The 16387-nt window shown below is 37.4% G+C and overlaps 1 protein-coding gene across 1 annotated transcript in view; it reads left to right on the top strand.

Annotated features, from left to right (window-relative positions):
- Positions 1-16387, top strand: part of lrch3 (leucine-rich repeats and calponin homology (CH) domain containing 3) — a 45709-nt gene that overhangs the window by 6058 nt on the left and 23264 nt on the right. The window contains 6 exon segments of the mRNA XM_048169175.1: positions 12834-12978; positions 14783-14909; positions 15011-15116; positions 15201-15337; positions 15918-15999; positions 16002-16026. Of these exon segments, the coding sequence (XP_048025132.1) occupies positions 12834-12978; positions 14783-14909; positions 15011-15116; positions 15201-15337; positions 15918-15999; positions 16002-16026 (622 nt within the window).

The raw sequence follows: 16387 nt of genomic DNA, 5'->3' as shown, positions 1-16387 counted from the left end.
TTTACAAAAGCACAACGTTTTGCTGTTATTGTGAGTTTACAGAAATAAAAGTAGACCCTTTACATTTTGCATTACTCTTATCTATGACCAAAAATGGCGGAGTATTTTAAGTTAAGTGCAGTGATCACACCGGCGCCTCCATGTCATGCAGTAAACACGCTCTCCACACAAACACTTGGATATGCGCCAAATAATAGCGCACATTCATCTATAGGCAAACATTAAAGAGAATGGACTAAAGTTGAAACTTACATGTTTCAAGTGATAAGCCATATTTGAGGTCGATAAATGATAGGTGAATGTTTGGATTTCCTGCAGTTAATGATCTGTGCCTCTAGGACTGCGTGACCTCGCCATTTCCTGTGGAGATTTTTTTTTCTGCGACTAACCGATTAATAAAATCTTGGTAGACCAAGCCTCTTCAAGTTGACTAACGGTTAGTCGACTATTAGGGGGCAGCCCTAATTATTTGACACATATATTATTCATTTTATAAATTTTACTAGTAAAATCTGTGTCCCATTCACTGAGAGAGACACTATATGACAGCAAGGAGAACATAGGAAAAGGTGAACCATTTAAATGCTGTAATTTTGCATAATTTACAATGCATAATAATGCATAATATTAGTATGTAATTAAATGTAATATGCTATGTAATTAAAATTAATTTCAATAAATAAAAATACTGTTAAAAATCAGACATTATTTGTTTGTCACAAGTAGTAGACCATTTTTGTGCCTTGGGTAATAGGAGGATTTTTCGCCCGGCTACCACCGCAAGTATATTTCAAACCTGTGGGAAGCACTGTACTCCAATACCACAGCAGAAACTACCAGCCTAACTAATATATTATTAAAGGCAATTGAACAGACTGTAAAAAGAACAAATACTGTACACCAATTACAAGCATAGATAAGTACAACATAAAGTTACAAAAAAGTATAAGGTCTAATTGTAGTATTAAAGAATTAGTCCACTTTCAAATAAAATTTTCCTGATAATTTACTCACCCCCGTGTCATCCAAGATGTCTTTCTTTCTTCAGTCAAAAAGAAATTAAGGTTTTTGATGAAAACATTCGAGAATTATTCTCCTTATAGTGGACTTCAATGGGCTCCAGACGGTTGAAGATCAAAATGACAATTTCAGTGCAGCTTCAAAGGGCTTTAAACGACACCAGACGAGGAATAAGGGTCTTATCTAGCGAAACGAAAAAAATACAACTGTATATGCTTTATAAACACAAATGATCGCCGTGCACGTGCTTCCGCTTTCCGTATTATTCAAAAAGTTTGTGCTGTATGTCCTACGCCTTCCCTATTATGCTTACTGAAAAAAACGAAACTGGCACCGCGTTCGTTCCGTAATGTGTAAACCAGCAAGACAAAACACGTGCAAATGATAACCTTTCACTCTATTGCGGTTAAACTTGCAATTGATCTGCGAATCACGTGCGTGCCGAACAGTGGGGCTTGGTCCGTATGGATCACGGCTCTACAACGATCCGTTTAACCACTAATTTAAGGCATATTTTAATTATGATTATTTTATGGTTTCAAGTTCAACTTCTTTAGGACTTATTTGGTTATTCTGGTGATTTGATTAACTCATTAAATGATTTTTAATTAAGTGAAACCACATTGAGAGTTTTAGATTTAAGTCAAAGTTAAAAACTGTTTGTAAATGTGTTTTTTTTTTTCAACTGGTTTTTAACTTTTAACATCTTTTAACCTGTTTGCGATTAATTGCAAACAAACAAACATGTTTAATTAGATGTTTGTGCCCTATTTCATCTTACAGTTTGTAAGTGATAAGAAATTATTTTGCATTGCTTGTTTTAGAACTGTTAAAGCGTTAGTTCAGCCAAATATGAAAATTCTGTCATTAAGTACTCACCATAATGTTGTCTCAAACCCGTAAGACCTTCATTTGTCTTTGAAACACAAATTAAGATATTTTTGATGAAATCCGAGGGTATCTGATTCACACATAGGCAGCAACGTTATTGCACACTTTGAGGTCCAGAAAGGTATTAAAGACATAGATAAAATTGTCAATGTGACTACAGTGATTCAACTTTAATATTATGAAGTGACGAGAATACTTTTTGCGCACAAAAACAAAACAAAAATAATGACTTTATTCAACAAATTCATCTGTCCTCTGTCATACTGCTACACTATTTTTGTTGCAGAGCTTCCATGTTTATGTCCGAACACAGGCTTAGTATTGGCCAGCTATTTCACTTAAATAATTAACAGATTAAAGGTTCTCTAAGCGATCCTGAGCGGCGTAACTTCCTGTTGACGTTCGAAGTGTTGTCAAACAAAACAGAGGCTAGCTAGACCCTCCCTCTTCCTCCTCCTCCCCCTCCCCTCCGTGCTTACTGAAACAGTCATGAATGCGCATTTAAAATCATTCTTGTTGGTTATTGGCTGGAGCATGTTTATTATGATTCGTGGTCCAGGCTGCACCAGTTTTTTTTTTGTTGCCATTTTCGGAGCTTGTGGCGACTACAGAGACCGCATTTTTTTACAGTGTGTTCAGGGGACAGGCAGCTAGAGGATAGTGAGGAGATGTTTGCTGTATGTGACAAAAAATGTTTTGGCCTAAAAACGTGTGACATCGCTTAGAGGACCTTTAACAAAATGAAAGAAAAAAACTGCAACAAGTAGTATATGCTGAGTTTCGGTTAATTTTTGTGATGCGCTCCACAAACAAGTTCACGGAAAGGAAACCACGACGGCAGAAAGTGGCATCCTGTTTGTTTTCTTTATTTTATAAAAGCACAATGTTTTGTTTTTATTATTAGTGTACACAAATAAAGTAACCTTTACAGTTTCGAATGATGTCTTACTCTTATCTGACATCTTGATTTTCGAGTCTGCGCATAGTGAACTTGAAACCCGAGTTTGCGCAGTAGTGAGCACGAAGTGGAGCCAAAATATCAAAGTCCTGCCCACAATCCCCCAGAATCGGTTAATATAGTTTATTTCAGGAATAACACATTGTGACGGTGTGAAATAAACAGTTCTGGAAATGTAGGAATTAAACTTAAAGCTCCAGTGTCCTCCCGAAGATCCAGAAAAAAAGTCAGTTGGCGCCTACTGACTACTTCGCTCAAAGAAGCTATCAATCAGGACGTCAACCTGCATCAAATAACTAACTAAAACCAAACTTATTTAAAGAACGAACACTTGAAACTAACATCAGCGTGATTTAAAAACTGCCTAAAATGACAGAAACCATCTTTGGAAAAAAAATATTTGATGTATAATTTTGTTTGTTTGTCTCATGTCCCATTACATTACATGGAGAGGGCGGGGTTTATGACCTGTACTGCATCCAGCCACCTGGGGGCGATCGAGACGCTTTGGCTTCAGGACTTGTGTGGCACGCTTGCTATGACTATAAATGAGCATTTTAAGTAGTTTCCGCTGTTATAAGGAAAAAATTCAAGTGATCGTGCAGGCGTCTCACTTGCACACACACACAACATAAGTTCTAGCATTGCAAATTTGACTTGTTCATGATCAGAATAAAATAGTCAACCAAAAATTTACACTGCTTATTTTAAATAGTCTGTGACAATCTGTGCTGTTCATGACAATGAGAATTTCAGGTTTTTACTGTAATGACAACTTGGGAGTAAAATGTTTAATTGTCATGCAAATATTGTCATTATCCAAAAGATAATATTAAATAAGCTTAATTTTTTAAATCAATATTGAATTGTTTATATTTTCTTTGATTTTTTTGTTTTTGTTTGATTTTGGTGTGAAAAGCTTTAGCTGTGCACAAGTGGTAAGTGAAACGCTACCTCTCACAAAATGCTGTGGACTGTGGTCATGTCAGATTTGCGATTGTAGCTTAGAAAATGTTTGGAGACATTGCAATTACACACTTTCCCACGCCATGCTTTGTTTTTGAACAAGTTCTTGGCCTTATATAAGCAAGCATGTGAAGTTCACCACAGCAGACCTCTTGCTTGCAACATGTTGATCACTTAAACACACGGTGGTGTGATCTGTTCTCATCATAGAGATGGAAAAAACAAGTACTGCCTTTTTGTGCTTTGTCTCTTTTTATAGGATTAGTCAAAATTATAAATTATAGGTATTTTATCTGCTTCTTATACAGTTCTACATAGGCTACTATATTATCCAAAGTTTTTAGAATGCACATAAACTTATTTCCACCTGGTTAAAATTTACACCATGGCGACAGTGAAAATATTTTAAATTAAAATAAATGTTGCAAATATAAATGACATGAAAATAAGTCTATCAAAATATGAAAAATGACTATAAATATATCCCTGCTAGATTATCAGTAATGCATCAATGTTTTCGAAAAAGAAACATCTAAAGTTTGAAGCTGAAGAATGAATGAACACCTGCAGTAAACTGAAGCCTGTTCTATGACACATCCTATATGAGATTAATCAGATATCTTATATACACAACATAAACGTAGCATTACAACTTGTGTCTGCACAAAAGGACAGAAATGCAAGTGAACTAGAACTAAGTTAATACTAGCCACAGAAAGTGTTATTCCTGTTGTGGATGCGCTCTTCCCGTAACAGCGCGCTGAAACACGGGCAAACAAAGCACAAAGAATTCACAACTTTCTATTATTTTTCTCATAATAATGTTTTGTATATGGAACATTGGCACTTCACATCTTGAACGTAACTGCGCGTTTTCGAAGCCATGACAAGAAATGATTTTAATTAAGACATATACACCGATCAAGCATGACATTATGACCACTGACAGGTGAATAACACTGATTATCTTTTCATCACGGCACCTGTTAGTGGGTGGGATATATTAGGCAGCATTTAGCATTTTGTCCTCAAAGTTGATGTGTTAGAGGCAGGAAAAATGGGCAAGTGTAAGGATTTGAGCGAGTTTGAAAAGAGCCAAATTGTGATGGTTAGATGACTGGGTTAGAACATCTCCAAACCTGCAGCTCTTGCGGGGTGTTCCCGGTCTGCAGTGGTCAGTATCTATCACTAGTGAACCATGAAAGGTACAGTAATGAACCGGCGACAGGGTCATGGGCGGCCAAGGCTCACTGATGCACGTGGGGAGCGAAGGCTGGCCCTTGTGGCCCGACAGACAAGCTACTGTAGCTCAAATTGCTCAAGATGTTAATACTGGTTCTGATAGAAAGGTGTCAGAATACACAGTGCATCGCAGTTTGTTGAATATGGTATGGGGATGCATAGATGCAGACCAGTCAGGGTGCCCATGCTGACCCGTGTCTTTTTCATCACGTGGATGGCCGGGTGTGTATGCATTGCTTAGGATGCACTATGGTAATAAGGCAAGTCGACGGAGGCAGTGTGATGCTTTGGGCAATGTTCTGCTAGGAAACCTTAGGTCCTGCCATCCATGTGGATGTTACTTTGACACATACCACCTACCTAAGCATTGTTGCAGACCATGTACGCCCTTTTATGGCAACGGTATTCCCTTTTTCAGCAGGATAATGCGCCCTGCCACAAAGCAAAAATGGTTCAGGAATGGTTTGAGGAGCACAACAACGAGTTTGAGGTGTTGACTTGGCCACCAAATTCCCCAGATCTCAATCAAGCATCTGTGGGATGTGCTGAAATAACAAGTCTAATCCATGGAGGCCCCACCTCGCAACTTACAGGACTTGCTGCTAGGGCTGGGCGATATATCGCATGCGATTCTCACGCGCATTTCGTCAGTAAAGCCGGTTCCCTGATTACCGCTAAATCGCCATCACCTGCTTTCCGGCTTTACTGACGAAATGCGCGTGAGAATCGCATGCGATATATCGCCCAGCCCTACTTGCTGCTAACATCTTGGTGCCAGATACCACAGCACACCTTCAGGGATCTAGTGGAGTCCATGCCTCGACGGTTCAGGGCTGTTTTGGCAGCAAAAGGGGGACCAACACAATATTAGGAAGGTGGTCATAATGTTATGCCTGATCGTTGTAGGCCTACTGTTAAAATATGACGAGAAAAAATAACACTGCTGGATTGTTAATAATATTATCAGTGTCTTTGAAAAAGAAACATTTAAAAGGAATATGATTGTCTCAAATAACCCAATCATAGTCAATATATTGTTGGGTATTACCATTTGAGCTGATACTAAAGATTGAATGAACACTGGTAAACTGAAGTGCTTTGCTAGCGGGTTAATAAACTCAATCAAAGCAATATTACAAGTTATATCTACACAAAAGGACACGAATGTACATGTGAATTCTTTCATTTTAGACTAGAAGTATATTGCTTGTATTTGGTGAGTTATTTTGCAGTGTGTTTTATTAAAAAGACATATGAAAGAGATATTTGATATAGAAGGAATGGTGCAGGAATCCTTTGAGGGAGATGCAGGATTGAACATTATTGCAGTGAGTGTGTCTGCTGTCTTGCCTTGAGGCCCGAACTGATGACTGTTGTGTACAAGTATTGAGGAAGTGAAGTGAACTGGATATTACTGTCTATATTTGACAGGAGGCCATGAGTCAGTCTGAAACGCTGTCCGGTACTTGACACTCATAAAGGAAATATAAATAAAAAAAACGAATTAGAGCATCAGCATCATGTAATAAACAGATCATTAATTCTTAAAGTTGTTTTGGATCCTGTGTAGGCCTGATATAATCTGATCCGACGTTGCTTGTTTAGTGGGTGTTTCCTACAACAGTGCATTTGTAAGGATTGCATGAGTGTCTAAAAACCAAGGGTGAATCTCAAAACTCTTTGCTCCTCAAAGTAAGCTTTATTGTATTTATGCAAAATATAATTAAGATGCTCGTGCTCATCCAAAAAAATCTTCCCACTTTATTGTACAAGTGCTTTTGTGTTGAATTCTTCATAATGGATCCGTGCGCTGGTTTTAGGTAGCACTCTGTGTAGGAAGCAGACGTTACAGTCAGCAGCACTTCCTGTCTTCCCCATCCCGGATCTCTGCACAGCTGCACAGTTACAAATATAGATCCAGTGTGGATTGTAAAGCCATCAGTACATCCACACACCTCCACGACAATGACAAACAACATCTACAGGCCACAGATCGACACACTGACCGTGAATATAAAGCCCTGATTCCACTGATTATGTGTAACAAACTCTGTCCTGTCAGAACAGTGCTCACGGACACACAGTATGTGAAACCTGTCTCCTTCACCTAGGAGAAAAATTATGTCTCAATATTTGTCCTTTTGACAATATTTTAATATAAATGTTCATATTTATTTAATGCACTTGTTCTGAAATGAATTAAACGTTTTTTTTTTTTTTCTCTAAATAGTAGGGGAGAGTGGGGTAAGTTGTCACGCTGTTCATAACTCCAACACTAGAGGCTCTATCTCAAAAATCAAATAGCCACTTTGTGTGACTTCTTCTTGTATAGTCAACTTTCTGTTCACATGTGGTCAAAATCGCTCTAATCTGAGGTTAGTGCAATTTTCTTATTTTTTGGCTTAAAAAGTAAAACATTTGCACTTTAAATTTTATGCAATACAACTTTGTTAGGTACGAATGTTAAAAATTATTATTTTGCACAAAATAGAGGAGACTATAATGTGTCTTTTGATACTTTAGCTGACATACTATGTTGAGCTAACCTTGAGATTTAGCCAACATTAGCACACATATCAGTTTGGGGCAAGTTGTCTCAATGACTTTGGGGCAAGTCGTCACATGTGGTCGACGACTGGCCCCCGAAACCCTTGCCTGGAAAATCCAGCCTTACCACTGTACCAGCGGATGAGTCTGGTCGCCATTGAATCAATTCGATTTCTAGGGCGGAGCAAATCCGAGCAAACAGGAAGCGGAGTAAACCAATCAGAGAAGGGCGGATATGACGTTAGCAAAGCGACAAGAGAGTCAACAGCGAAAAGTAAATAATTAATGTGTTTTTGGTCATTTAAAACTGAATTCACGGCTGAATAGAACAAACTCTCGGGTCCCCAGTGCGCAATCTTTGTTGATATTGAAGGGATTTTCGCCGCAAGAGTGACGCTGTTTGCGTCACTGAAATAAACGAATCTGATTGCACGGTACGGTTTGGAGTTGACTCGAATCGCGACAGAGGGTGGACTGACCAGACTGATATATCTTGTAGAAGATATATCAGTCTGGCTTTGCCAGGCAACCGAAACCCAGCCAGCAAAGGAAGAAAACGACGCAAATAAGCAATTCTTACTGACACGCCAGTGAAGCAGCAACTAGAAATAGAAAAGAATAAGGCTGAATCTAGCAATACGGACAGTCGTCCAAAACAGACCTGGGTAAAATGTGTAAAATGCAACAAATGGGCCCATGATGCTTGCACCTCAGGCCAGGCAATTTATGTGTGCCAGAATTGTGACTCTGAAAATGAGACTGATTAGTCAGATACAGGGCATCTGTTTTGTTCAGAGGTTAAACATGTTAAGTTAAGCGAGTTATCTGCAGCATTCAATCATGGATCTATGTGCCAGTTTGAGTTTGAAGTTCAAAGTAAAGTAGGGCTGTCAAATGATTAATCACGATTAATCGCATACAAAATAAAAGTTTGAGTTTGCATAATATATGTGTGAGTACTGTGTGTAATTAATATGCATATATAAATACACACAAGTTAATGTATATATTTAAGAGAAATGTTATTTATGTCCAAAATATTTGTATTTATATATAATATAAATTATATAAAAATATAAATAAATACATATACTTGTAAATATTTATCAAATATATACATGAATGTGTTTGTATTTATATGTACATAATAATTACACACAGTACACCCACATATATTAGGCAAACTTAAACTTTTAGTTTGTATGCGATTAATCGCAATTAATCGTTTGACAGCCCTAAAGTTAAGTGGTCTTGCCACTTAATATGTTTTGATTGAAATGTGTATTGTTTGGATTGAAATAATTGTTTTCCAAATTCTTTTGAATACTTTGAATTTAAAAATTAAAATCAATAATAACAATTAAGTAGCTGTGTTCTTACTTTTAGATAATCTAGTGTGACAACTTACCCGCCGATGGGGCAAATTGTCACAAGTGAACATTGTCTATTCAACAGTCTACAACTCCGTAATGATAAGATATGAAAATGTATTGAATACAATTATGTGCCTAAGACTTCCTTCTTTCATTCGGTATGACATTTATACCATTGTGATGTATGGTGCTCAGTAAATGTTAGACAGTGTGAAAAGTGTGGCAACTTACCCCGCTCTCCCCTAGATTCAGAAAATAGTTTTGTTTTTTGTTTTTGTTTTTTGTTTTTCAATCAAATGATTTCTGTGAACTGTCAGTTTCAATTAACTGATTCAAAAACTTTTTTCTCATAATTTATAATAGTTTATTGGGCTGCCCCCTAATAGTCAACTAACTATTAGTCGACGAGAAGAGGCTTAGTCGAACAAAATTGGTATTAGTCGGTTAGTCGCAGGAAGTGGCGAAATAACGCAGTCTGTGATGGACAAATCGTTAATGTAGGGAAATCCAAACATTTGCCTATCATTCACCATCCATCAAACTCAAATATGGCTTATCACTTGAAACTACTACTACTTGTAAGTAGTAGCAACTTTACGAGTCTATTCGCTCTAACGTTAACCTAGATAAATGTACGCTATTATTTGGAGCATATCCAAGTGTTTGTGTGGAGAGTGCACTTACTGCCGGTGCGGTCACTTGCATTTAATCTAAAATATTTAATCATTTTTGGTCATACAGATAAAGAAAAATCAACATTCGAAACTGTAAGTTGCTTTTATTTCTGTAAACTCGCAATAACAACAAAATGTTGTGCTTGTGTAAAATAATGAAAACCTAAAGGATGCGCTTTCTGCCATCTTGGTCTCATGGGTACTTCACAAAAATGAACCAAAACTCTGCATATACTTACCTCACACAGACGTGAGAAATATATCTATTTAAAAAAGCTTGAAATGTCTACTTTTAAATGAACTGATTCAAATCTAAAAACAAATATCCTCCAATTATAATCCGTATGAAATGTGCATCCACTAGCTACTGCGGAGATGAGTCAGCATTGTCAACTTCATCTCTGCAGTCGAAAACACACAAAACACTAGTTTATCATTAAATTATTAAAATATTCAGACAGTCTTCTTCTGTTTTTTCACACCAAATTCATAATCAGGACGTTTGCCGGTGCGCTATTGCAAGCTGTATGCATGCGTTTGATCGCTGATTAGGTTATATATTTTATATAATGGCAATTAAAGGCTCATTATTATGATTTATATGGTTTATTTGATACAAACGCGCAATTAGTCAAATAATCGCTTAAATGAATTACTATTAGTTGACTAGAAAAATCTTTAGTCGGGGGCAGCTCTAAATAGTTTATTCTCGTAAATCAGAGATGCTATTGAAATGGAAAGTATTCACTGTGTCTTTATGGCACAATAATCGCCTTGGAATTGTAGTGATATGTTATTGGTTAATTTTATATTATAAGTTTATTAATGTTGAATACATTGTAAATATTTGCACTTGCATTCGAGTCAAGTCACCTTTATTTATAGCACTTTATACAATGCAGATTGTTTCAAAGCAGCTTTACAGTAATAACAGGAAAATGATTCAATAAAGCAGAGTTCATTTCGGCTGAACAGCAGCTATAAAAGAAAATAGTCTCCTTGTTCAGCTGTAGTCAGTTCAGTGTTGATTCTGTTTCATTGTAAAGATCATCAATTATTAAATTAGTTCATTTCATCTACCTTATCTCTCATCTACTTTACCTCTGCATTAAAGTTGCCCTAGAACCAGTTTTTACAAGATGTAATATAAGTCTAAGGTGTCCCCTGAATGGGTCTGTGAAGTTTCAGCTCAAAATACTCCATAGATTTTTTTAAATTAATTTTTTTAACTGCCTATTTTGGGGCATCATTAACTATGCACCGATTCAGGCTGCAGCCCCTTTAAATCGTGTGCTCCCTGCCCCCCGAGCTCTCAACTATAAAACAGTGCATTTACAAAGTTCACACAGCTAATATAACCCTCAAATGGATCTTTACAAAATGTTCGTCATGCATGCTGCATGCATGCGTCTGATCATGTGAGTATAGTATTTATTTGGATGTTTACATTTGATTCTGAATGAATTTGAGGCTGTGCTTCGTGGCTAAAACTAACATTACACACTGTTGGAGAGATTTATAAAGAATGAAGTTGTTTATGAATTATACAGACTGCAAGTGTTTAAAAATTAAAATGGCGACGGCTCTGATTCAGCTGTGCGCAGATCCAGACGTTAATACTGGCTGCCCTTGTCTAATGCCTTGAACATGGGCTGGCATATGCAAATATTGGGGTCATGCATATTAATGATCCCGACTGTTACATAACAGTCGGTGTTATGTTGAGATTTGCCTGTTCTTCGGAGGTCTTTTAAACCAATGAGATTTATATAAGGAGGAAACAATGGAGTTTAAGACTCACTGTATGTCATTTCCATGTACTGAACTCTTGTTATTCAACTATGCCAAGGTAAATTCAATTTTTGATTCTAGGGCACCTTTAAAATGTGAACATTCTCTGTTAAGCTAAACCAGATCTGAGCACTCTAACAATAACCACAGCTAAGTTTTAAACACATCCGCAAACGATCACAGCTGCCATGTGTTGTCTGAAATTTCCTCAATGTTCAGCATCTCCTGTCTGACGTCTCTCTCTATGCTTTACTATTATTAGGCCCAGAATCTTGTCTGATGTTGAAATGAGTGTTTGAGCACCAGTAAAGATACTGGCCTCTTTCATGTAAGCCAGAACAGAAAAATGGACACTTATCTCGCTTTTAGCCTGGCAGCTATTTTTGGTGGTCATGGGGTCTTACTCATAAGTGTTTGTCCTCTGGGTTTAAAGTCTGAGAATGTGTGTTGTTTGTGCATGCAAATATACCCAGTTACTTGTATTTCTGATGATTTCTGGATTGGTTCTGAAAAAGATCCTAAATCATGATGCATAAACACTTTGTTTACCCCTAAATGAGAAATGACTTTCAAAAAGTTGCGACAAGCAGCAACCAAGTACTATGTGTGCACCAGTAGTGCTGTTACTACTATATCTAATTCAGATTTCAGATGCAGTTCGGATGATTGCATTGTAGCTGCATTAACAGAAGTATAATAAATTGATACTTTATATAATTTGTCTATACATTCTGTATTTCCACTAGTGTGTGCACATAAAGCAATTTGACAATATCATGTATTTTTCATTGACTATTGAAAGCAACCATAGACCATAATAAGTGGTATGTGAATGATTTTGATTGGACAGACCTGGATAATAAAAGTGCAATAGAAATGTCCTTTATCTGTAGCAGATAAGGGGTTCATGATGGTCAGCAGCTATGAAACTATGAGATCACATACTTTAGATTGCATGTTCTACGTGACTTTTTATGAAATATTACACAGATAGGTGGAAATGTACATTTGGTGTCAGATGTGATTGGCCATTTTGGCTTTCAGCAATGAGCCTTAATATATCATGCTTCCAATATTGGCCAGTTCAGATCAATTGTGGTAATAAAAAATATTTGGTCTAATACTGATATAATAGTGTAGTTTCATTTACCTGCAGGAAAGTGGAGCAGAGGTTATAGAAGGTTTTCAGAGACTTGTTTCCAGCACAACGGTCCAGGAATGAGCCAAGAGCTCGTCAAACACGCTTTTACATGAGCGAAACCAAAGACAGGTGTGCAGTTCGTCTCCTGCCAGACATCCGTTTCATATTGTCTTTTTGTCTATCTCTCTTTTTCTCTCTTTCTCTGTTATCTATCCACTATCTCCCCTTAGATCTGTCACGAAACAGGTTGACGGAGCTGCCGGTGGAGGTGTGCATGTTTGTGTCGCTGGAGAATTTGAACCTGTACCAGAACTGCCTACGTTCACTACCAGAGAGTCTGGTCAACCTACAGTCCCTCACCTACCTAAATATCAGGTCCATAGTTACCACATTCATAACATTATATTACAGTACTCAATTTTGAAAAACAAAACCACAGCCAAATGCCAGCTTTGTTACCACGAGCTAAACATGCGAAGACGCACAAGACGTGCAACTTACTGATCTTTTTTTTTTTTTTTTAGTTTCTTTTGTTTGTATCTCTTTCATTTGTTTTTTCATGTAATTTTAGATCAGATGATAAAATCCAATCAATTTGTTCTTATGAATTATGATTTGAGAAGATTATGAGATTTTAAACCATGTGTTATTTTGCAATTCCAAAAAAGCCCATCTAACAAGGAACTCATTGTAATTTACTTAGTACAATTACTCACCAAACCCTTATTTTACTCACAGTTGGTGCACAGCAAGTGTTAATTAGACGTGTTTACTAGGGCAAACATCGCTATTACTATTGCTTACACTTATGGTTTGGTATTTGAACAACCAAATATCCAACCCAAGTTCTATTTCAGTGAGTCATGCACTGTTTGTGTGTCAGACATAATTACACTTCATATTGTTTGGCTTTTTAGAAGTGTATGAGGTGTGTTATTACTTTAAGCGATCCGACTCATGAAATTCGCCTGGAAGATGGGCAAAAAAATCCCACACACTTGCATTAAAGTCAATATCTAGAGACACTAAGTTGTGGGCTCTTTTGACTTAGACCAGTTAGAAACCACATCCACTTAGTGTTATTTTACTGTTATAGTATGTCATATTTTGAATTGACCATTCGCAAAGACCCGCCCCCCCTTTAGTTACTGTTATGTCCGACAAGCCATGCCGTCTCTCACCACACATGTTCTCACGCAGTAAAAAATGCATCGCAGAGCAAAGAGGACACTGACATTGCGTCGACAGACAAGACGGGACAGGTTACTTTTGATATGAAACAAAGTCTCAAATTTCAAATGTTGTCATTTTTAAAGAAATTTAAATTATAAATACCATTTTGTGGCTCTTGAATGTGTCGTGACAGATTGCTGTAACACCTCAGTTCAAACGACTCGTAAACCGATGATCTCTTCCTACTAGTTCATTTTATAGCATCAAATAAACATGAATGAACATCAGAAGGAATGTTGTTTTAATCACGGAAAGATGTCAGTACACACCATTTTTCAAGTTCAAGTCCACCTACGTTAATATGACTGCTTTGTCAGACAAAATGGCAAATTTGCCGTTATGATTGGTTAGATCGCCTGTCAATCAAACTCCTGGTGAAGGGTCACTTGGCTTTTATTTTTTAACATATTTTTATTTTAACTTTAACCTATTAGTAATTTTGTTGTGCTTTTGTCATTTCTTTATTAGTTCTTATTTCATATTTCTATTTAGCTTTTTTTAATTTGAGTGATTTTAATACTTCAGCTTATTTTATTTTGATTAGTTGCCAAGCAACATTTCTAGATTACTGTTTTATAAGGGTTAGTTCACCCAAAAATGAAAATTCTCTGATTATTTACTTACCCTCATGCCATCCTGGATGTGTTTATCTGAAGAAAGACAGTCATATACATGGGGGATGGTATGAGGGTGAGTTAATGATGAGAGAATTTTTATTTTTGTGTGAATTAACCCTTATATATTTTTATATAATATTTATATTTCAATTAATGACAATCTATTTTTAATAGTTTTAGTTTTAATTTAAAAAAAACATGCTTATAATCACTCAGAACTCTTTGGCAACCATAAGTTTTTCACAGGAAGGTATCATTGACATTTTCTTAAATCTATTTTTTGAGCCCTGCAGGTTTTGATTCCCATGGTTCTCATTTTCTTTCTGCAGTCGGAACCAGTTGTCCACTCTCCCCGCTCATTTGTGCCGACTGCCGCTCAAAGTTCTGATCGCCTGCAATAACAAGCTGATATCGCTGCCGGAGGATCTGGGCAAACTCAGACAGCTCACTGAACTGGTGTGTGTGGACCAGCTCTCTCTTTTGAGCTCTGAAATTTATCTTCACATTTTCTCTCACTCACGCACATTACTTATCAACTTTTTCTCTGTCTCTTCAAGGACGTCAGCTGTAATGAGATCCAGACACTTCCTCCACAGATCGGTCAGCTGGAAGCTCTACGTGACCTCAATATCCGCAGAAACCACCTCGTTCGCCTGCCTCCTGGTCAGAAACGCATGCACCTCCACCTGTATGAAATGAGTGATGTTTTTGATGCATTGTGTCATTTCTGTGTTGATTGGTTTGCAGAGTTGGCTGAGCTGCCGTTGGTCCGGCTCGATTTTTCCTGCAACAAGGTAACAACAATCCCTGTATGCTACCGCAATCTCAGACACCTTCAGAGCATCATTCTGGACAACAATCCTCTGCAGAGCCCACCTGCACAGGTAACGCATGTTCCTGTTTTGATCTACATCGTGTTTTACTCAGAAATAGGTCACTTTATGATTTTTGAGATTTTTGAATGCTGTTTCAATGCCTTTTGAGATATTTTTAAAGGGGTCCTATTATGCTTTTGTACATGTTCCAGTCTTGAGTTTTCTTCTGGGAATGAACACGTCACAATATTCCTCATTTAAATAATTCCCGCCCAAGGCATATGGGTAAAAAAGGGGTGAGGCCTTTGTTGAGTTGAGTCAGTAGTGTGTTGAATCTCATTTCCTATTTCCCAAACCCTCTCAAAGCGACTGGCCAATCACAACATCAGAGCACATTGCACTTTTCAGAAGGAGGGGCTTCATAGAGACAGGAACTAAACAGAGCGTTACTGACAGACTGGGAAGAGAGGTGCTACAAAAATGTCAAATATGTGAAAAATAGTGTGTTTTTTGAACATTACTATTCTAGTAGACCCCAAAATCAAAATTAAAACTTTGAAAAATGGCATAATAGGTCCCCTTTAGCACCTCTGAGAGGTTGCACATCCTGAGGACCATGTTTATTGATGTGTTTTGCATTTTCCTACAGATCTGTATAAAGGGAAAGATCCATATATTTAAATATCTGAACATGGAGGCTTGTAAAGCAGCATCAGACCTTCCAGACTACGACAGAGACCACTGCCCTTCGGATCCTGGTGAGAACACGTTATATCACTGAGTTTTGTGGGCATAATGTGGATCAAACTACTCCCTGGCTTTCACTTGTACCCACATCCATTTGAGCCAGTGTTTATCGCTGTATCTCTCAGAGGACACAGAGCAGGCCGATTGTGTAGATAAGAAGGGAGGGAAAGGAAAAAACACAGACTGAATAAAAGATTGGATTGATTGCAATGAAGGTATGAAGAGAGGAGAGATTGCAGCAACACCGGATGATGGTAGATAAAATGATGTGGACATCAAACTTCTCAAGTGGCAGAAATTTATATCGCGGAAACATGTTCATACGATACTTAAATCTTATTTAGGAGAGGTAATCAGATCATTTTGTGGTAA

The sequence above is a fragment of the Megalobrama amblycephala genome, linkage group LG19 (assembly GCF_018812025.1).
Source record: "Megalobrama amblycephala isolate DHTTF-2021 linkage group LG19, ASM1881202v1, whole genome shotgun sequence".
In the NCBI taxonomy this organism is placed as follows: domain Eukaryota; kingdom Metazoa; phylum Chordata; class Actinopteri; order Cypriniformes; family Xenocyprididae; genus Megalobrama; species Megalobrama amblycephala.
Note: the sequence above shows the minus strand (reverse complement) of the source record. Positions and strands in the feature narration are given on the sequence as shown.